This window comes from Triturus cristatus, chromosome 3_2 (assembly GCF_964204655.1).
Source record: "Triturus cristatus chromosome 3_2, aTriCri1.1, whole genome shotgun sequence".
NCBI classification, from domain to species: Eukaryota; Metazoa; Chordata; class Amphibia; order Caudata; family Salamandridae; genus Triturus; species Triturus cristatus.
In genome coordinates, this window is record NC_140584.1 from 29520423 (window position 1) to 29543012 (window position 22590).

The following is a 22590-nucleotide window of genomic DNA, read 5'->3' on the forward strand; positions in this document are numbered from 1 at the left end:
TTACTCACACGTTCCCTCCTGTCCCTTTTGTAATGCCTCAGTGGGACTTGAATCTAGTCTTGACATTCCTGATGTGCCCTCCCTTCGAGCCTCTTCACAATTGTCCTCTTCGTCTTCTGACTCGTAAGACTGCTTTTCTGGTAGCCATCACCTCGGCTAGACGGGTGAGTGAGCTCCAGGCTTTATCCTCAAAGCCTCCTTTTCTGTCTGTTCATCCGGACAAGGTTGTCCTTCGGCCTCGTCCCTCCTTTCTTCCGAAAGTGGTGACTCCATTTCATCTTGGGCAGTCTGTTACCTTGCCCACCTTCTTTCCACCTCCGCATCCTTCCAAAGAGGAAGAGAGGCTCCACCGTCTGGACCCAAAACGTGCGCTCTCCTTTTATCTGGACAGCACAAAGCAGTTCCGGGTGGACGACCAACTTTTCGTTGGATACGTGGGTGCTAAGAAGGGGAAAGCGGTGTACAAACGGACCATCTCTCGGTGGGTCGTTTTGTGCATCAAAATTTGTTACTCCTTGGCAAAAAAGGACCCTCCTGTTGGGCTGCGCGCCCACTCCACTCGGGCCACAGCGGCTACTACTGCTTTGGGACGGGGTGTCCCTTTGCAGGACATCTGTCAGGCGGCGACGTGGGCTTCGCTACACACGTTTGCCAGGCATTATTGCCTTGACAGCCAAGTCCGGAGGGATGGCTTCTTTGGCCGTTCTGTCCTCCAGGACTTTCTGGTGTGATCTTGGTTCGCAGACCCACCACCGGGGATGGTATTGCTTGGGTATCTATTCTAAGGTGAGGAATCTAACTAACGTGTTTCTTTCAGATGAACAAGTTACTTACCTTTGGTAACGATGTATCTGTAAGAAACATTAGTTAGTTAGATTCCTCACCGACCCACCCATCCTCCCCGTTCTGCGAACTGACATCTAGGGTTAAGGTTATCCTTTTCAGGCCCCTCGATTTTATTTTTGGCACCAGTGTCGGTCTTTGCATGGCTCTGCGTTCCTGGCGCGGAAAGCTATGTACAAGAACTGACGTCAGCGCGCAAGGGCGGCGTCTAAGTACTCCGACGACGTCATTCCGGCGAACGACGCCGACGACGGACGCGGAGCCGCAGACGACGCCTAGCGACGCGCAAGGGGTATTGCTGATGAAAAATCTTCTGGATCCAGTCTGACGCCTGGGGATATTCTAAGGTGAGGAATCTAACTAACTAATGTTTCTTACAGATACATCGTTACCGAAGGTAAGTAACTTGTTCAACGGCCGAAGGGGGATGCAATGCTCACCGGCCACATCGCTAAGCTGGCAGAAGAAAACATCTTCCCACGGTGGCCCAGCTTCTTGGATTCCCTATCTGGGGGAGCAGTACAAAATGCGCCCTTAGAAGACGAGGCTTGACCACCAAGCTATCAGGGTAGGGTATTGGGAGAGGAAAAGTGGGTTGCCCGGGGCCAGGCGGTGGCGTCAGGCAATCATCCTGTCTACAGGAGCCCCTGTGCTGGGCTTGGACCAAGTGCCTGGAAGGATGACGGTGAGGGCTTAATTTAAAGGCAGCAGAGGCTCCAAAGAGGCCGCTACCGGTTGAAGAACCTCTGTCAGAAGGTTCCGGGAAAGGGAGGGAAGCATGGAGCCGTCCCAGAAGCAAGCTACGAAGGTGGAGCTGGAGAGCGACGATGCTCCGGGTCTCGCGTCACTTCGGCCAACGGACAGGGAGAAGGAGAAGAGCGACGATGCTGCTTCGCCTTCTTCTTGTGCTTCGACTTACCTGAGGAGTGCGAAGACTTTGATGATGAGAGGTGGTGACTCCGCGACTGGTCCCGAGACCTTCCTCTCGACCGGGACCTTGAACGACGTGGAGCGGACTGCCGGGCCTCCAAGAGCTTTCAAGACCACTCCCGCAAAGACATTGGATTCATGGCTCAGCAGTCGGAGCACGACTTCGGCCCGTGATTGCGCTCCAGGCACCAGAGGCACACGAGGTGCAGATCTGTGACGGACATCAATTTGTGACAGGAGTCACAAGGCTTGAAGCCGGTCCGACGATGAGACATCCCCTCGTGCTACCAGGAGTCAGAAGACTCAAAAAAAGACGTCGACAAAAAGTCTAAAAAAGTTTAGTCAAAAAATGACTAAAGGGCAAGCTCTCTCCCGATCTGCGCTGGCTGGCGGGGAAAAAGAAAGAACCGACGTTAGTGCCCAGGTGCGGCGTCTAAGTAGACACCGCAACGTCAATCCCGGTGACCACAACGAAGGACGCAGAGTCGACAGATGCCACCTACCGACACGCAGAGGTAATGCTACAGAAAATATTCTTCGGATCCAGTATAACGCCTGGGGTGAATCTGAGGTAAGGAATCTATAACTAATGGTTTCTTTCAGATCTCTGCATACGAGCCGAGGATAGAGAGGTACACTGCTGCACACGATTTCCAGATGTCTGAGAGTCTGGGACTACTGGGACGGGGTGCGATGCAGGAACTTGGCAGTGCTAGATAGAACGGTTTACCCCACAACCACTGGCTTGGCATTTGTGGAGACCAGACTGATATACGCTCCTCTTCTGTGATGTGGCCCTGAAGGTAGCACAGCGAGATCTGATTCAGAGGTGGGGGTGTGCTGCAGTCCATACGGTTCAGGAGTGGAAGTATGGCATGGACTGGTGCATGAGGGCTGAAAAATTGGTGTACCAGGCCAGGGGCTGCCCTAAAACATTTGAGAAAGTATGGGTCCCCAGGAGGACTGCTCAGGATACAGACTCATGATATCTACTCTTTGCGGAGGGGAGGCGTAAAGTGAATATAAGGGAAGGTGCGAAGAATTGGTCTTTATTCTGAAAGCTCCTACAGTGAAACATGCCCGCCAATTCACATATATGTCTTAATGACAAGGAAGTGATGTATTGATGACAGAGCTAGTATGCCTCAAACAGTTGATCTGTTGCCTATTGTCTGTAGTTTGCTGACACTAATCGTTGTGGTATTTTAAATGTACAAAAATAAATAAAAATATATAGTATTTTTAAACTGCACCTAAGTCAGCTGAACTCGGAAAAGTCCTCAAAGTGCAGTTTGGTCACCTACGAAGGACACTAGCTGAAGTTAAAGGGAACCTCGGATTTCACTGTGACCAGAGACTAGTAGACTGGCAACTGGTTTTTGGCTGAACATTACCTGGAATTCGAGGGACATCGACCTCTGTGGCCAAAGTCAAACCATGTTTGTGGGCGGAGAGGTGGCCCTAGGAAGACCCCCGTCGACCGGATCAGTATCCACAGCGTTCTCAGCATCTTCTGCATCCTGTATCCCTTGCATCATGGCCACTCCATTGATCTCTATGATGGTTCGGCCATAAAGCCTGGAACTTAACTGGAGACATTTCTGACTGTAAGCTAACTGTCCTGCTAAGCCTTACCGGCCCCTGTGGCCTCCTCCCTGATGAGTTAGTTACTTAAAGTGGTCCGGATGTTGTATATCTGAGCATACATTTACAAAAGCTTTACAAAGTTTTCAAAGTAATCACTGTAGTTGCAAATGCTTGTTTGTGATTAGAGTGAAAAAGCAGTGATCCGATTTGTTCAAGAATTTATATCTCTGGAACCTTCTGGTGGATCTTGTTAGATTTGGATTATAAAAAGACATAAAAATCTCTGATTGCCTTTGTGTCATGTTTCTTTCTTATTCAGTTGTTTTGGTATTTCTAAACGCTTTGCACTTGCTCCATTGTTAAAGACTGACTTTTCAAAGCCACAGCTACACAGTGTTGTGCTAAGGTTTTACAAACGAACTTAACTAGTCCCAAAACAGGACTGTGAGTTTATTACATGGTGAGATCACACAACCACACCATATAATAAACCACATTTCCTCTCAGAGGAGCACTGCTTGAAGAATGACGCTTTAAATAAAAACTGTTTTTGTTCTCATCTGCCTTTTAAGGGTTTTTCTATATTCAGATGAACCAAACTGTCGATTTCTGCAGCAAACCAAAAAAATGAAACACTGATATATATATATATATATATATATATATATATATATAAAAATAAAAAAAAGTTTAAAACTATCTCAAAAGTCCTAACGCACAAGAGGTACTTTTGTGGCAGGTATATTAACAGTATTTAAAAAATGACAGCGCGTGACACGAAATGATGAGTTGATGTTCGGGATGTAGTTGGGACGGCTACAGACTGACGTCACAAGGTGTCAACAAAGTCTTTCTGTTGTCCGGAAAACTATTGTAGGTGGTTATCTGAGTGTTAGATTGACAAACCATCCAAAAGGGTCGATGGCATTGGTGAAAAAAAGTAATTGTCCAGGCCTTATTAAAAAAAATATTTATTCATGAGTTTTCGCACTTCCCAGGAAAACACGACTATTGACACAATAACAATTCATAGAAATGTGTATCAATGAACGTCCACGCTTAAATAACACAATCTGACTTAAACAGAGACTGCAGACGTGTGAGGTGCTGCAGTCTTTAATGAGATGCGAGACAAGGGGCTGAATTAAAACATGTTAACAAAAGGCAGATTTTCTTAGTGGAGGGTGCTTCTGGGCCCACAAATCCCAAATTAGTCAAACAATTGGTATTAGTCTGCCTTACATGTGGCCTCTGACAACAAAAATCTTCAATTTTGACCACCTCTCACTTTAGTGTCCAGTCAGATATCCTGAACAAAGCTCATGCTTTTCCAAAGGTGTTTCTTCAAGGACACCGGAATAATTCTCCAGTTGGTTGCTCTTTCGTCAGTATATTGGTAAGAACTATAGAGTGGCAATAAACCCAGTCTAATTCTATATTTTTAATTTGATTTCCGGTTAATTGAGATACATTTTAAACCTACCCTTTGAGGAAGTTGTTTGGAAATGGGCGGATTAACTGTCTCAGGGACGATGAGGATTTATACTGTTCGATAAGGTGTGGGCCATGTTTTCAAATTAGAAAATAACAGTAAGGGTCAAAGAAGCTTAACATAGCCAAATGTTCCTGGCCCGTCCACCCACAAAGAGCTTACTTAATTGCAGTGTAATACAAATCCACAATAGAAACCTGGCATTTGATCAGCAAATAAGTGAGAAGTGTGGGTTTTTATTTAAAATAAAATTATTATTAAATATATCGACAATTAATTTCTTCCAATTAGACTTTGTAATTGATCTTCTCATTTGGCACATGACACTACATGACTGCCTTACTGATTTACTGACAATGCCTTTTACTGTAAGTAAAATAAAAATAGAGCATTCACTGACGGTGAATCATTTAAACAGGACCAAGAGGAGATGTCCGAACCACTGAGAAGTAAATATCAGGCCAGCGGAACAAGATCGTCAGTCATTCCAAGGGCAGACAAGCGTTAGGGAGGAGGACTGGCGGCCACAGCGAGACTGATGAGAAAGGGCTGTGGAAAAAAAACCAGTTTCCTGTACTGGTCGTGGGAGACGGGCGCCGACTATCGTTGTATGCTTGTGTGTGTATATAAGAGAGAAAGCTACATTTTTAACTCAACTCGATGTGAACACATTGTTTAATGACGAGGTCCAGTTTTACTAAAATAATACGCAGAGCAGGACTGGAAGGAAATGTGAAAATAGCCCCACTAAATGCTACTCTTCTCTTGCTGCAATGGGCCAGAAAGCTTACGGATCTGCACCGTTACACTTTCTACTAATTCCCTGGTGCACTTTCTACTAATTCCCTGGTGCAACAGCTTAGTCCGTGCAACTGAAACTGCCGCTGTAAGTCTGTACATTGGCTCTGATAAAACATTTTGAAGAACATTTAAAACACAACTGCGTTCATTTACTGTTCTCACACCCTCAAAATAGGGCTTTATGCATTTCTTTTTTGTTGACCTGTCCAAGTATCAGCAGTGGTGTTTCAGGCAGTAGGCGCATTTGTAAATTGCAAAGTCTTCGGGACTTTGGTAGCCCACAACACTAAGATGTCTCAGGCAACTCTAGCAACCGCAATAAGGAGTCCTTCACACATGGCAGGAACGCAACATCCAAGTAAGGCCCTGTTCTGCCGGCTTGCTTCCTGCTTTGCTTCTGGACTCCATCCAGCATAAACTGTTTCGTACAACTAAGAACAGCTTCATGACATTAGAGACAGGCGTCTATCAATGACAGTGCGTCCTCTTGGAGGTGAAGACATCAACTTTGTGTTTATCGGATGGATAACACAAGAGTTCAAAGAAACACAGCGCGCTCATGGTTTGGCGATACGCACTTCACTGTCCCCGTTCCCAGCAGTCGTTGTAGTGATAATGTACTGGGTCAACTGCTGCTGGTCAGCTACTTGCCGTTCTAAAGAGTCAATGTGCTCTGAGCTGGTGTTCACATTCTCCGCCAGGGATGGGTCCTGTTTCTCATCCAGGTCACTCTGTCCATCAGAGATCACATAGTGAGTCTAGAAAGCAAATGATTTCATTATACAAATGAATTTAGTTTTCTGTATTTAAAAAAAATGCCATACAATCATACTTTTTGACAATATACGAAAGATTGAAAAAGCTGTCGACAGATCACAGTAATGACAGTTTCCTTCCATTGGCTTTGATAAACAGTGCATTGCAGCTGAGCAGAGATACCTTATTTCAAACTAAAACGCACCACCACATCTCCTCCTCAATATCCCAGCTATCTGCATTTCCAAGCACCCCATGTGACTGCCATTACCAATCACCCTTATGACTCAGCAGTAATATTTAGCAGAGCTCAATGGATTACAGCACTTTTAACTTCATAAATCACTAGACAATTCTTTACTTGACTCAAACACCAACTTAAAAGTGCGTCATTTTTTCAAAAGATGAGACTGAACAATTCATTAGGTATCAATGAAAGATTTCTATCCTTTCTTATCTTATCCTTTGTTGCATTAACATAGCAGTGTCAAATTCGAATTCAAAATAACTTTATAAATGCATAAAAGTTCACATAAAAAGAAACACAGTATAATAGTAAACAAGCACATTGTAAAATCAAAATTGCAATAGAGGGAAAAAAAATTACCAAAAGCCACAGACATGACACCAACGCAATATGTTAGCAGCAAAATAAGCACCAAATAACAATTCATTTTCCACAAGTTAAAAATGGTAAAAACAAGTTTTTAAAACAATCCAATTAAAAGCAGCACCATTCCAAGACAAGCTCCCCCTAATCCCACAGAGATCTTGGGCTATTGTAAACACATCCTTACAGTACATCAATAGATGATAAAAACAAACTATTAAAACTGTTGGACTTGGCCCTTTTTCCCTGATTTTTTTCGTTTTTGTAGTGTTAAGGTGCAGGTGCTCCCTTCTCCCAAGATGGCTGCCACAGACCCCTGCTACTGCAGGGTGGTCGTTTTTCATAGTAGCACCCTAGCTGCCAGGAGCTGGCTGGGACCCACAACAATGTTGCGATACCAGCCCGCCTTTTTGTCCCATAGTTAGAGTGGGGAAGCTCCTGGAAGAAGCTGAAACCTTCTAGAAGGGAGGTGGGGTTTTACTTTTGCCGCCTTGGCTAGAGGTCACCTGACCTAGGGCTACTTAAGAGTGGGAGGGAAACTTTTGTGGTGAGTTGGCCATTGGGGTGAAGCAGAGCTGGAAGAATCCACCAGGAGTGTAGGCGGTAGGGCCTAGCCAGGGACTTATGCCTCTGAGAGTGACAGGATTTAGGTACTGCCTCTTAAGTGAGTGAGGTGCCCTGTGAATCCCACTGATCTTGCCCAGTAGTAGGAGGACCCAGAGACTCTCTGCCAGCCTGACTAGGAAGGACCTAGTCGCCCTCTCCATCCCTACCCCTGTAACAGAACCCCTTAAGGGCGCCAGATACATCTGCGCCAAAAGACTTCATCTGTCAACTGAGAACTGAAACCTAACTTTAAGAACTGAGACTGCATGACAAGAGCGAGCTGTAAGCCTTGAATGCCAGAGCTGAGACTGCGTGTCCAAGCTAACCTATTGAACTAATTGCTAAACCGATTGCCAAGCCACTGGGGATCGACCAGGTACTAGCGCTGTGACCCCCGCGCTCCCTGCCCTGGTCTGGGACCCCCGGCAGCGTGCTCCGCTGAGCACTTTACCCCATCCTTAATTTGAGCCCCCCCCCCTGCGATGACGAAGCCAGCGCGCTCACCGCCGCGGCCTGGAGGCCTGGAGGAGTGCCCTGCTGTGTCGCGAGGCCCAGGCGAAGCCCGGGGCCCCGTCGCTGCCGTCGCAGCCGTGTGAGGAGGTGCGCAAGGTCGGGGCCGAGTTCCCCCAACGTCGTGAGGACGGACGCCTGCTGACGCCGAGACGGAGGTAAGCCCGGAGGCCGAGATCCCCCCTGGTGTGCCCCCTGCTGGTCTGGAAACCACACCGCACTTGGCCCGGGTTGTCCCCTCCGTGGGAGTCCCCTCCCCTGCCTGCGCGACGGAGAGACCCCGCCGAGGGATCCTGTCCGTGTCCCCCCTTTGGTAATACTGAGCGCGGTGCTCTGTGAACTGCACCGGAGCATAGGGACCCGCTCCTCAAGTCCGGTCACCCTTCCCGCTGGAAGCCGCCCAAAGAACTGACTGACATTACCCTCGTGTGGCGCTTCACGCCACCGACCCTGCTTCCCCAGCCGGAAAGACCGGGACTGCGAGTAACCCACTGTGTTATATGCTCTGCTCGAAAGTAGATTACATGCCAAGGAATGCGAGTAGCGCACTGTGTTATATGCTCTGCTCGAAAGTAGATTACATGCCAAGGAATGCGAGTAGCGCACTGTGTTATATGCTCTGCTCGAAAGTAGATTACATGCCAAGGAATGCGAGTAGCGCACTGTGTTATATGCTCTGCTCGAAAGTAAATTACATGCCAAGGAATGCGAGTAGCGCACTGTGTTATATGCCCTGCTCGAAAGTAAATTACATGCCAAGGAATGCGAGTAGCGCACTGTGTTATATGCTCTGCTCGAAATTAATTACCTGCCCAGGAACGCGAGTAGCGCACTGTGTTATATGCTCTGCTCGAAGGTAATGATATGCAACTGATTACGAGTAACGCGTTGTGATAACTGTTCTACGCAAACGTTTCCATATGCAACTGATTGCGCGTAGCGCTGTGTTTTGTATGCCTTGCTTCACAGTACTAGGGGCCAGTGGTCACGAGGAGTGCTCAGTTCGACGGGCGCCATGTTGATGAACCCAATGTTCCCCCTTACAAGTAGTGCGCTGTGTTAGACGGCCTGTTCAGGGAAAGACTTTACATAAGCGCGCACAGCGCTAGAATCTCCCGCATTTAACCCGCGGGCGTGGGTACATGAACGAGGTTAGGCACTGCATAGATATCACCAAGAGTGTCGCATGTACTGAACGATGGTATTATGATTCATGTATTACCTTGTAATTTCCTGAACTGCAACTGACCAGCTATACTTGGATAAACTTGAAGTATTTGCATAATTTAAACGGTGTGGCGTCCCTTATTGTGTGTGACTCTAGTCCATGAGAAGCGTGTGGTGTATGGTTGCTTAACACATAGCCCTCTGATTGCCTGACCGGCTCGCGCCACGTTACCGCCCTTAGGGCCTGGTGAACCCAGGTTCCTACAAAAACAATATCCAATAAAGCATTAAGTGTGTTTTTCTGTTTTAGCACCATCCCTTCATAACATTTTACAATCACATTTAGTACACAATATTAATTAGCTTCAGTGGAGAGGGTTATGTATATTTGTGAATCTATGAAAGAAACACTTCAGAACCTAGAGTGAGTGGCAAACTAGTTTTGAACACTGTGTGAAGATTCCAGGCATCATAGTTATTACCAAAACAAAAAACGCTTCATCCATTGGGAAAAGATGGCCCTCACTATAACTACCCTAAGGTAACTATATCTCATGCCCTCGTCATGCACAATTTTCTCATCAATAATTTTATTGCAAATGTTGCAGTGATATTATCAATGATATCATAGAAGATGTTGTTAGAAATGGGGGGCTCTAGCTGGCAGAGGTAGGTACCTTTGTCCAAGTAGGGACCCTTCCTTCTAGTCAGGATAAGGGAGTACACTCCTATAATAACCCCTGCTCACCCCCTTGGTAGCTTGGCACGAGCAGTCAGGCTTATCTTAGAGGCAGTGTGTAAAGCATTTGCACATAACCAACAGTAATACAGTGTAAACACTACAAAAGGACACCACAACAGTTCAGAAAAATATGCAATATTTTTATACACTCAAGACAAGATCAAAAACTATAAAAAAAATCCACAATATAGTACATAGAAATCTTCAGTTATCAAAATCACATTGAAAAACAGTTCCTTGAAGTCGATAGCTCCCTCTGGGTCTATCACGGCATTGTGAACAAACAAATTCAAACAGTTCTGGCTGACCACGGCGTCGCGGGCCAGCAACAGTGTCGGGAAGACCCGCAAAACAGTACCTTTAGAAATGCAGGGCGTTGGCGACCTCTTTGTTGAGCTTCCAAAAGCACGTCGTTCGCAGGCGTTTGTTCCGGAGGTGGGTGCAGGAGTCGTCGGGCCCTTGAAGTCACAAGCGTTGCAGATCAAACTCCTCGCGGTTGAAGTCAGGAGGGCTGGCGTCAGTAGGTGCCAGGTGCTGCGGTGTAAAGTGCAGCGGTGCGGCGTGCAATTCCCTCAGGTCGCGGTGCGAGCAGCGGCTCGGTGGCGGCATCAGATGGCGTCACCAGTGAGACCAGGGTCGCGGTGCGAAGTGATGCGGTGCTCGACGCGGTGCTGGCAGGTCACGGTGCAAGCAGCGGCGTCGTCGTTGCTGAACTGAAACGCTGTCGTCGGCTGACGAACTGAAGTCGATGGCACCGGCGTCGGTAGACCAAGGCTGCGGTGCGGGATGAGGGCGGTGCATCATGTAACTTTACGAGCGGTGCCCTTGAATCACGGTGCAAGCAGCGGCGTCGATTTCGGCATGGTGCGTCGGGGATACCAAGTCGGCATTGTGAAGCGAGGCGGAGTGCGGTGCCCAAAGGTCGCGGTGCGAGCAGTGGCTCGTGGCTGAATCAGCTGGCATTGTCTGTAAGACCAGGGTCACGGTGCAGCATTGCAGCGGTGCCCTCTGCGGTGCCTTCAGGACACCGAGTCGGCAGCGGCATCGTAGACGGAGTTGGGTTGCTTTTTCTTCTGTTGCAGCACAAAACACACAGTCCCCAGTGCTGAGGGCAGAAGAACTTGAAGTCTTTGCTGTTCCTGAGACTTCTTGAACAGGGGGCAAGTTCTACCTCAAGCCCTTGGAGAAACTCACAAAAATAGATTGAAGACAATTCAGTCCAGCCCTTTCACTGCCTAAGACAGAAGCAGCCACTGCAGGCCAACACAGCAAGGCACTCAGCAAAGTGGTAGTTCCTCCTCACAGCTTCTCCAGCTCTTCTTCGTGGCAGTCTTCTTGGTCCAAAAGAATTCTAAAGGTTCAGGAGTTTGGGCCCCACTTTTTATAGCCCAAAATCCTTGTCCTCTCAGGAAGAGAGTGTCTGTGCCCAACCAGAACCAGTTCTGCCCTCTCTGGTGTGGCTTCCAGGCAGGAGGTGGCGGCGGCATTGTCAGAGGCAGGCCAGGCCCATTCAGGTGAAAGGAAATCTCCTCCCCCTACTCTAAATGCAGCCCAGGTCTATTCAGCCCTTTCCTGACCCACCTAGAATATCTGGAGCACAGCTCCTCTCCAGCCCCTGCCATTCAAAACCCAGACAGTCAATCTACAACCCCAGCAGAGGCCTACTGGATGGCTGAGCAAGAAAATATCTACTTTCTAAAAGTGGTATTTTCAAACACAGAATGTAAAAATCACCTTCACTAAAATATGCATCTTTAGATTCTGAGTTTAGGCATACTAAACTTTATTTTTCTACCTACTTCCCAGGGCCAGTTATGTTTATTTAGAGGCCGTTTGCGTGGGTGGCACAATCCAGTGCTGCAGCCCACTAACAGCATTTGATTTACAGGCCCTGGCACACTCATTGCACTTTACTAGGTAAATCAAATATGCCAATCATGGAAACACCATTCCATAACACAGTTTACAACAGGAGCACTTGCAGTTTACCATTGATCAGCAGTGAGAAAAGTGCACAGAGACACTAAGCCAGCAAAAACCGTGAGGTCAGAAAGCAAAAACTCAGGGGAAACACGCCAAAAGTTGCCAAGTCTAACAGATGTCATGAGTAATGTAATATGTGGGGTAATAAGCAGTGCATGGCGTGGGCGCAAGTTATAGTTACCTAAGGGCATGAGTTATAGTTTCTTTAGATAACTCTATACATAACTGCTGAATTTCTACAGTTTTGTGTGTGTAAAATGTTAACCTAACTTCCCAGTAACCTTTGTTTTTTTTACCAGTGAATTTCTCAAGTTTTTAGGTATCGCCTACGCAGCACTTGCACTGTCTGTTCGAGACAAGCTGTATTCAGGTATGGACTTGACTTCAAGCATTTTCCGCCCATCTTTTCAATTGGCTCCTGTTACTGTCCTTTGTAAATGGTGGTATTTGATTTGTGAATAGGCTTAGTAGGCCCTCCTTAGTACCTCCTTCTCTCCTGTTGTAATTTCCCATGAGGACTGTCCCTGTAACATGTGTTGTTACTCGATCCGTTTTATTTACAGTCTGTCAGCACTGTTTTCTTAAATGACTTTCTTCTATTGCAGGCATTACATGCTCTTCTGCAACCGCTTGTCTTTTTTTCAAGCAGCGCTTCAACAATAGCAGCCGCGCCATTAAAGGTGCAAACGCACTAATATATTATTTTTTTAGCAGTGCAACACTTTTGGCTTTGTCATATTTTAGAGCTCTTATTTTTTCAACAGCGCGGCACGCTTTGGTGTCAACAATGGTGGCCGCACATAAGACATGGAGAGCATCATTTCATTGGATAAAAAAAAGGCACGCAACACTAGAATTTTAACAATGGCGCCGCATCATTAACTTTGTTGTGTGCGGCTGCGACTAACGTTTGCACTTATGTTTTTTTAAGATATGCTTTTAAAAAATGGCAGCCGCGCATTTCTTTTCTTATGCGCAGCTCGCCCACGTGCACTCATGGAGGATTCACAGGATGCTGACTGTTTAACACATCATAAACCCGAGAAAAGGTTACAATCAGTATATAGTAGAGCAGTGCCAAGTCTCTACAAGTGATCAGCCCCCTGTTGTAAGTCAAGTGTGGGAATGAACTGCAAGGTAAATACTTGTGTTTGTTGTGCCATTTAAAAACAATTAAAGTGGCCTTTGCCTGTTATCAGTTATTTTAGTGTCCGGGGTTAGATGCGCTTTTCTCCTGGGTCAGTGATCCAACTTCGAAGCAAGCCAGGCGCATCTCACACCACCCTGTGGAACGTCACAAATCTTTATGGTAGGCCCATATCAATGTGGAACGCTTAAATTGGCCATAAATTGATCAATTAGGGAATTGTCTCCCAGTCCACCTCTATTTAATGCCCATGCAAAACAAGCATTTGCAATGCAACAGATCTCGCATAACTGAAAATTTGAGTTATTGGCCTTGCTAATAATATTGTAATACCAATAGCTTAAACTTTCAGTAATGCGAGACCTAGTGCATTGCAAATGCTTGTTTTAATTGTATTTCCTAACTATAACGTCCCTGTAACTTTTGTTTTTTCCAATTAATTTTTTTTTTAACATAAAGTAATATTTAATTAACATACGTTAATCCAACTTCCACAGCGCATGGCTTTCGGCCATGCACGGCGGGAGATTGGCCATGGCCAGGACCTGTGGCCAACCCCACGCAGCCCCCCCTCCCCCCGTATACAGCCAACCCCACGCCATACACGGCCTTTGGACGAGTCCGATTCCCAAAATGGCTGCCAACACTGGCTGAAATGTTGGCAGCCAATTAGATCTAAGCATGAGCTCTGTAGAATCCGTGGAGGATTTGCGTCCCTAGATATACATAAATCTTTTTTCATTAATAACTACAAAACAACTGAACGATTTACTCCAAATTAGAACAAGCATGATCAATGCAATAGGTCTAGCGTTTTTTAGAGTTAGAGCTTTTGACACTGTAAACGACAAACAACAATGCCTTTTACTTATGTGTTTTGGTTTGTAGTGCATTGAATGTATGTGGTGTGGAGTGGAATTATGAGGTTTGTATTGGAATTGTTAGTTGTGGAACTGTGTGTGGTGTGGATTTGTGCAGTGTAATTATGTTGCAGGGTGTGCAGTGGAAAATGATTATGGGAATAACAGACACAGATAGTACTAGTGGCTAAACTAAAGAGAGAGAGAAAAAGAAAGAGAGAGAGTGAACATAGGGAATGGGGAAGATAGATCTATCAAGGTTGGCCACTTGAGAGGGAGAGTGAAAACTTGGAAGCGAGAACGCCCGGAAAACAAAGGGGTCCCTAGGCATGTGAACATGGTGAGACCATGAACATTTGTGAGGGAGAGAGAGAGAACATCAGGCGGGGAGAGGGGTGGATAGATTTGGGCTTCAGTTGAAGTGTATTAACAAAATATGGGAACTGTGGTGATGTATGCTATGGGACAGGGTCTGTGAGTTTGGTGCGGGTGAGGTATTACAGATTATAGATAGCTCAAATATTGAGCTGTGACACTGAGTAGGCAGTAACTAAGCAAGTTTAACCTGAGCTGATGAAAGGATCGCTGTCGCACTCCGGACCCATTTCCCACTAACTGTGAGTGTGTGAAGTTAAGAATATTAATACTTGTGTGGAGCCATAACCAGAACTTCTACTGTAATTTACTTCCCCTAAAAATTAGAAAAGGAATGTCCAGGGAAGGTAAAGTGCCATGTTTAACTTGTGGTCACAGAACTGTGTGCATCGTGTTAGCATACAGAAGCGGGGCATTATCAATTGAAAGGAAATCGTTTATCAGAGAATGTTGAAATGTGGAGCTCTGAGATTTATGCATTATGAGCTTAGAGACTGTAACTGAGGAAAGGAAATCCATTGTTAGAGAATGTTGTAATGTTAAGCTCTGAGGCTTTATTAGCATGGGCTTAGAGATATTAACCATGGAAAATACGTCCATTGTCAGCGCATGTTAAAATAGTGATCTGTGACACTGAAAACACAGTAACTAAGCTCGATAAGTTTAACCTGGGCTGAGGAAGGGTAGGCGTGCACTAGAGAATATTAAAATGTTGTGCTCTGTTCCTCACACTTTGGGGGCTGGGGTAATTGAACCAGGATTTCAAGTGAAGGGCAATAGGTGAATGTTGAAAATTTGAAAAGTCTATGTCCTACTGTATAGGTTTGGAACTTGAAACCTATGCGGGTGGAGGAGGTCCTCTGGTGAATGTTGAAATGCTAGACGGTGAGCTTAACACACATTTAGTCTTTTAAACACCCTGCTCCCCTCTAGGGGCAATTTCAAAATGAAGCAATGGTGATGGACTAAACACGGGTTGCCATATTTATGACACAGGTTTTGTTAAATGAAAAAAAAGACAGATTCGGGTGTTGTTGTGTAGGCTTTACTTAATGCATGTAACTGCTGTTAACGAGGAAGTCTTTTTTAAGTTCCACAACTGTTTGAGCTTTTAGGCGCTTTATACTGACCTGAAGCATGTGGTAAGGAGCGTGCCAGAAGCTTGCGCCCTGCATGTTAGAGAAAGGGCATGTACAATGCACCCCAGAGACAGGCTGCATCTGAGTGAGAGAGCATGCGCCTGTACCAAGAAGAATATGTGAGCATGAGAGGAGTTTACCTCCTGTACCTTAGTAAGGGAGCCAGAGTCCTACACTGGAGAGAGGGAGCCTGCAACCAGAACCTCCGTGAGGAGTTTACACCTTAGAAAGTTTGCCCCTTTAGGGCAGGTTGGAGAGGGAGCCTGTATTTTGTGGCTGGAATTACTGGCGTGCGCCCTCCAAGGTCTAGGCGAACGGTGTGCCAGAGGCTTCGACATGTATTAACTTAGAGAGGGAACAAGTGTTGTGTAGGTTAGAGACTGAAAGACCGTGCTGTAGTACGTGGAAGAAGAAATGAACTGTTCGCCTGAGTGGCAGGCGGACCCTGCTCCAAAGAAAATAGCTGGACCAGGGAGCATGTGTTCTTCACCTTAGAGAGAGTGAGTATTTGAGAAAGATAAATGAGGGAGCCTGTGGATTGTACCTTGGAGAGGAAGAGAGCATGCGCTCCGACTTAAGAGAAATTAAGGTGGTTGAAAGAGGTGTGATAGGCCTTGGAGAGAAAGAATAGTCTTTTGACAGAGAGAGAAGAACTTGCGCTTTAGAAGGAGAGTGGGAGAGAGAGAGAGAGAGAGAAATGGGGGTATATTTGAGAGGAAGAGAGCGAAAGAAACTGAGTGCAGTCTGTACCCAATGAAGATTAGAAAGAGAGCGCATGTGTGTATGTGTGTGCGTTCGAGAGACTGAACAGGAGAGATAAGTGTGTGTGAGAGATAGAGGGGAGAGAGCCAATGAGAGACCTTCTACTATGTACTTTATAGACGGACTGCACCTTAGTGAGGGAAAGTGGTGGAGTAAAAAAAGAGTCTGTTTGTCTTCCAAGAGCACTTAAACGCCAGTGCGCAGGTCTGGTTTGTGGCAACTACTGGTGGCACTTTTTGCCTCACAGGTTTTTTCCTTTGCCATTTTATTAAGATTTAAAAAGGTGCAAAACAGGGACACGTTTTCTGTCAGCGTGGTCTTGTTTTTGCCTATAGGAAAACAGTAGGGAGACACAAGCTGTACAAAAACAGTGTACATTTTTTCAAAATTGTTAAAAAATAATTTGAACTTCTGAAACAAACGTGCACACTATAACATGCTATAGTAAGAAAGCCATGGAATACATTGCGCATACGAGTTTGTGAAATAAACCGGTTTAAAACAACCCTGTAAACATAAAAATGTCTTCCCTTTAAAGCTGTTCAAAACATAGTGCACATTCCCCAGGAAAAAAGTGGCAACCTCGTACGTTCTATATTTTATTATCCCTTTGCCTACAAAATAATTTATAATACAACTCCTGTGTATGTTTAGTGCCCCAATACTTTCTCTTTACCTTAATTGATATTTGAGTTGTTAAACAAATAAAGAACAGAAATAGGAACATATTAAAACTGCATTTGGCGAAGAGAGGTGTTTCACATGCCCCTAAAAAAGAAACAGCAAGAGAAACAAGCCCTGGTATGCAGGTGGCGCGCCGCACTGTGCATGTAATGCGCAGCACTTTGGTCCTCACTTGGTGTAAGTAGTACAGAACTGACGACACGAGTGTAAGTAAAAAGCTGCCGCCATTGGGGCTCTGGAACCAGGTTCGAGTCTTGGCGTGGCTTTCGTGTGTGTACCAAAAATATCGATCGGAAGTGATAAAGGAATAAAACAATGGCGTGCAGAGTGCAATTAATAAAATGAATAAACAATGTGAATTATAACAACATTAACTTAAGTATTTATATGCTGCATATTTTAATTGTTTTCCCAATAGTAACAAATAGACAGTTATCGTGTCCATCATTACAATTAGTAGCTTTGCAATTGACTGAAGAAAGCTTACAGTAGACAGTAAGTGCATACTATAAAAGCCCATAAGGCAAATTTGGACATTTTCATGTAAAAGGAGAAAATTCTATTCAACAACACGAGCAAGACGACCAAGGACATTTAAAAGCCACAAGGTTGGATGTAAGAAAGCAACGACTGTATCTCGAACATAAACAATTGTGTTGAGGTGCTGCTGTGAAGCAAAATATATAAACTGGAAGGGAAAAAGTCTTCTGGCACAACCTGGAATGGCGCTTTCAAAGTCTGTGCTTTTCAGAACAAGATGCGATTGAAACACATCCTCGGCCGAGGATTCACTTTTTGAATGGTTAAGGGGAAAAGGGCACTTCCGACTACAAAGGCCGCTGGTGAATGGTGCAGTAATGACCAGAGGCGCAACTAGAGTAACATTTCGGGGGGGTGGGGGGGGGACTAAGAAAAAATTTCGGGGTGGGGGGTAATTCTTCAAACAAAAGGCAGAGTGGAGCTGCAGGGGCTCTAAGCAGGGGTGAAAACCATCAAAAACTCATTACCAAGCAAAAGGTCTTTTAAAGACCTGTGAAGTGCTCGGGTGCGGCCAGGGGGGTAGGAGACACTAAAATTCTGGGGGGGGACAGGGACAACCTTGTGCACTTTCCAGTGACCCTATACAAATCACCGCCCGTTAAACAAATACAATTGCATACTTTCGAAGTGAAATATTGAGAAAAGCAGGCATGTAGTCACAGTTTGCATGTATGCTTTATTGTTATTTACATTCATATAGTAATGAGACCAAATGTTAAAAAAAAACATATATATGAATCTTGCATCTTAATGCACAAAGCAAACAAAGGCCGCTGACTTAGGGTGGGGGCGTCGTGTTTGCAAGTGCATTATGGTTTGAAAAGTACCTGCTGCTGCATTCCTGGTCTCCAACAATTTTCAGGCAACAATAAAAATGTGAAGATAACTTTGGTGATTAATGTTCTTTTTTTGAGAGAGATCGAAGGCTTGTCTAGTGAAAGTTTTAATTCAAAAGGTCAGTGAGTTACTGCTTTTGTCTGAGATATTCTTTTGGTATTTGAAGTTTATAAGTTAAAATCCTAACATTGAACAGTGAGCTATTAACCGTCATCAAAGAGCTGCATAAAAACTTAAATGTATAGATTAGAACGTTATGATTTTTCCCCAGTCTTTCCCTATCCTAATGTTGGAAAATTGGTTCATTAGGATAGAAATCAATTCTGATTATTGAAGAGAACCCCCCAACCATGGTGTAATGTTTTACATTCTGAGTTTGTGTTTCTCTAGTGTTGCAAAGCCGCCCTAGGCACCCCCCAACTTTTTGGTGACTGGTACTGGTGGTACCTGACTGACTGACCCTGGCCTCTGCCTAAACAGCCAGTGCTATTCTGAAAGAGGCACTTAAAAATACAGTGAAAACACCTACATACACTAGGGTGCACTATGGGTTAGGGTACCCCTATGATTGGCATGACCTCTCCTATAAGGCCCTAGTACATAATAGGGCAGGGGGATTAGAACTACTTTTAAGTCCCTAGAATATAATAAGGCATGACAGTTTAGAAGCCAGCAGCCCTTTCTGCGCTTGCATGTGTGCACTGCTGAAGCCTGAGGTCAGTTTAAAAGTAGCCCTGTGTTATAGGGCTGCTTTTAAAATGCAAATTGTGCCCAAACTCGACTTTTGGGTTTGGGGAACTTACAAATTGATCAACTACAATGTTGGGGCAAAATTAAGTGGAAAAATGTTTTCCACTTAACTATGGCTATATCATATTTGCCACATAATACATCATCTGCTGCATAATCTAACGATTTCCTCCAAAACAATTTTGTAGCTCAAACGGATCCCAAATTACTAAAAGAAATGTGACTTGTGTTGCTGTGAAGTTTAGGGCCCTTTGCAAAGGTTAGTAAAGAAAACAATTCCTAAGAAAACAATTGGTCCCAGACACTCCTAATGACACTCAAATTAATACCTGTAGGAGAGTGTAGTATGCAATCAATTCATACAACCGAAAATGTATAATGTAAAGGCACATTCAACAGGGAAATCTCATAGATAAGAGGCCAACCAAAGTCAATTAAATTGCAAACATCAATTTATTTCCCGCTGAATCATATTCATAAAATGCAAACTTAGGGGCTGACTACGATGGAGGACTTCAGTACCACCGCCATCGAATCAGGGAATGGGACCGCTGGCCTTCAAGGTGGAGGCCCCACGATAGGCATTACAATGCGACTGCCACTACGGTGTTCGCAGTGCCTATCTTTTACATTGCAGCAGGTGCTGCTGGCTGCATCATTTGCCGCAAAGTAAAAAAAAAAGGAACATGTTAAATAGATCGGTGCCTGCCACATGGTGCAGTGATATGTTGTGGGGCATCATAGATGCCCCCCAGGACCCATGTCTGGGGGCCAGGGGTAATGGGGCCTGCTACGGGCCCCCAATGTCCCTTTCGCCAGTATTTCCATGGCAGTTGAACCGTCATTGATAAGCTGGCGGGTAAGGGACATCGTAATCCCTGCTGCGGTGCATGGTAGGCACCACCAGCATTGTAGGAACCACGAGCCCCTCCACCACACTGGCGGGCTCAAGAAGCCCGTCGGGTGCGTGGTGGTTGGTCTTTCCGACCGCCAGGTAACCACCCGCCATTGTAATATGGCGGGCTGTGATGCAGTCACCAATTGCGGTGGGACCGCCACCGACGGGGTGACGTGGCGGTCCCACTGCCAATATAATCACCCCCTAAGTTTGGTGTGCATGCAAATCCTACATTGCCAACCCCTGGCAAGTTGCACTGCTAGTGCTGGAAAAAGGCCAATGGAGGTACCAATGGGTGAGGTGGACTGGCCTCAAGGGTCTTGTGACCTCAGTGACAGATTCACTGTCGATCTAGGATGTGCTTCTTCATATGCCTGCCCGTAAGACTGGAAGTGAACTGCAGTATGGATTGTGGTGGACAGGTCCACCTGCGGGTGCTAAGACACCTGGGCTTCTAAGGTCTATCGGGCCTTCTAAGGTGTAGCATCGGAATAAGCTTGGTCAGGAGTGGTATGGTGAACTGGTCATGAAGGTCTGAACATGGTTCTCCAGTTCCAAATTCAGCAGCTCTGGCCAGAGTGCCACATTCTCTCCCACACTGAACACCATACTGCCCCACTGAGAGAAACTCGCACTGCCTTCAGCACAACTGAATTGTGCTGCGACTAAATTCAAATTATGCACTAGACAACAGTAAAATGCTGCCTGAAAAAAATGAATAACACCCTGGAAAAAGCAAACACTCATAGGGAATGCAAGAATAAGCAAAGCATGTGAACTGTAATCAGAAAAAAATATGGTTACCTTAACGGTTTTAAACTCATTATTCAGAAATCAGTTGAGGGCATATCAACAAGGGCTTTATCTCTGCTTTTTTGGCTTTAAAAGCCAAAAAAGGAGAGATAAAACTAGCGCCCTATCAACAACAGGGTGCTAACATGCAAATTTGCATGTTAGCACCCTTTTATTCTACGCTTTCCCTTGCATCTCTAATGAGATGCAAAGGGGGTGTTCCAGAGTAAAATAATAGGAGAAATGTCTCTAAGCGACATTTCTCCTATTATCAAGAATGTCGCTAACCCTGTTAGAGACAAAAAAAGCAGCACTAACCGCGGTTAACGCTGCTTTTTTACGTCTGGTATTTTTCAGACTTAGCCATGATAGCCTATGGAAGGAGGATATCATGGCTAAGTTTGCCTGTCCCTATCAACAAGGTAACGTGAGATTATCGCTGGGTTTCCAGCGATAATCTCACGTTAGCCTGTTAGCGTGAGGATTTTTATCGCTATTGAGATAAGCGTTGCTAATAGCACGCTATCTCAGCGATAAAAATTCACGCTAGCCGGCGATAATTATCCTAGCGCTAAGTGCGCTTAGAGATAATTATCGCCGGTTGTTGTTGATATGCCCCTAAGTGATTTTGCCTGAAAAGTTCAAGACATGGCTACAGGACCAGGAAGGGACCCCTTTCAATGTCCTTGCCTATATCCTTTTAAAATGTATGCAGTTTGGATTAAAAAAGCACACATTCCCAAACACAGAGCCGCATTTTATAAGCTAAAATAATTAAAAAGTTGAAAACGATCATATTAAACGTTTCCACTCTACCCATCAACCAGGTATTGCAGTCCCTTTAGGAATGGCGCACTTACCCACCCTGGGAAAACAATGTTGTTCAAAGAAAGAAGATAAATAGAAAGTAGCGCTTTCACTGGCAAACTCTGTAAAGTGGCGCTAATGCGTGTGGGTGTAAATAACAGTCTGGCCTGTCTGCTGTCCACTCTGTATTGCTTTATTTAGGTATTTAACTATTTTTTCTCTCCATTCCGAGGTTTTTCTTTTCAATAGAAAACGGTCAGAAAATGAGGACATTTACAGCCAAAGTGTTCCACCTTTTTTGGATCAATTTCACAGGGGAACAAATAAAGAAAAGGAGAGGCAAGAGAGAGTACCTTAAGAGCTGCCTCTTGAAATCAGCACGTAAGCAGGAGCGAGACAGAGACAGAAAGAGATGGAGGAATAAAGAGAGGAGGGCAGCCGCCAGAGGCAGATCAGGAGTAGTGGACACGGTCCTTGCCATGAAGGAAAAGAGACAGCGTTTATTTTTTCTCCGTTCTCTGCCCTTCCCAGAACGGCTGAGCCTTCCTGCAGCATAACAAAAGGCAGAGGGCGGGTGGCCTCTGACTCCAGGCAAATCAAGTGCAGGGCCATTAGGTAGCGATTTCGCGTGCTAATGGCCCTGCGATAACAGAAGGGAGAGGGGAAATTCCTTTGTCCCCTCGTCCCCCCCACCCTTGTCCCCCGTGTCCCCCTCACTCCAAAATCTGGGGGGATATATCCCCCGTGTCCCCCACACTTCCTACGCCCATGGGTGCGGCTGTGTGGGTGCCCGGGAAGCTGTCTCATCCCGGGCAGCCAAACACGAGTCCAATGGGCGTTGCGCGCCTGGTAATGACCCCTCAGCGAACAAGTTACTAACCTTCGGTAACGATGTATCTGTAAGAAACATTAGTTAGTTAGATTCCTCACCTTAGAATATCCCCAGGCGTCAGACTGGATCCGGAAGATTTT

At 45.5% G+C, this 22590-nt stretch overlaps 1 protein-coding gene across 3 annotated transcripts in view; it reads right to left on the bottom strand.

Annotated features, from left to right (window-relative positions):
• Positions 1-4314: 4314 nt before the first annotated feature.
• Positions 4315-22590, bottom strand: part of PRDM10 (PR/SET domain 10) — a 1096800-nt gene continuing 1078524 nt past the window's right edge. For all 3 annotated transcript variants that reach the window (XM_085647206.1, XM_085647205.1, XM_085647207.1), the window contains one exon: positions 4315-6411. In XM_085647206.1, the coding sequence (XP_085503332.1) occupies positions 6211-6411 (201 nt within the window). In that variant the 3' untranslated portion in view covers positions 4315-6210. The remainder of the gene's footprint in view (positions 6412-22590) is intronic.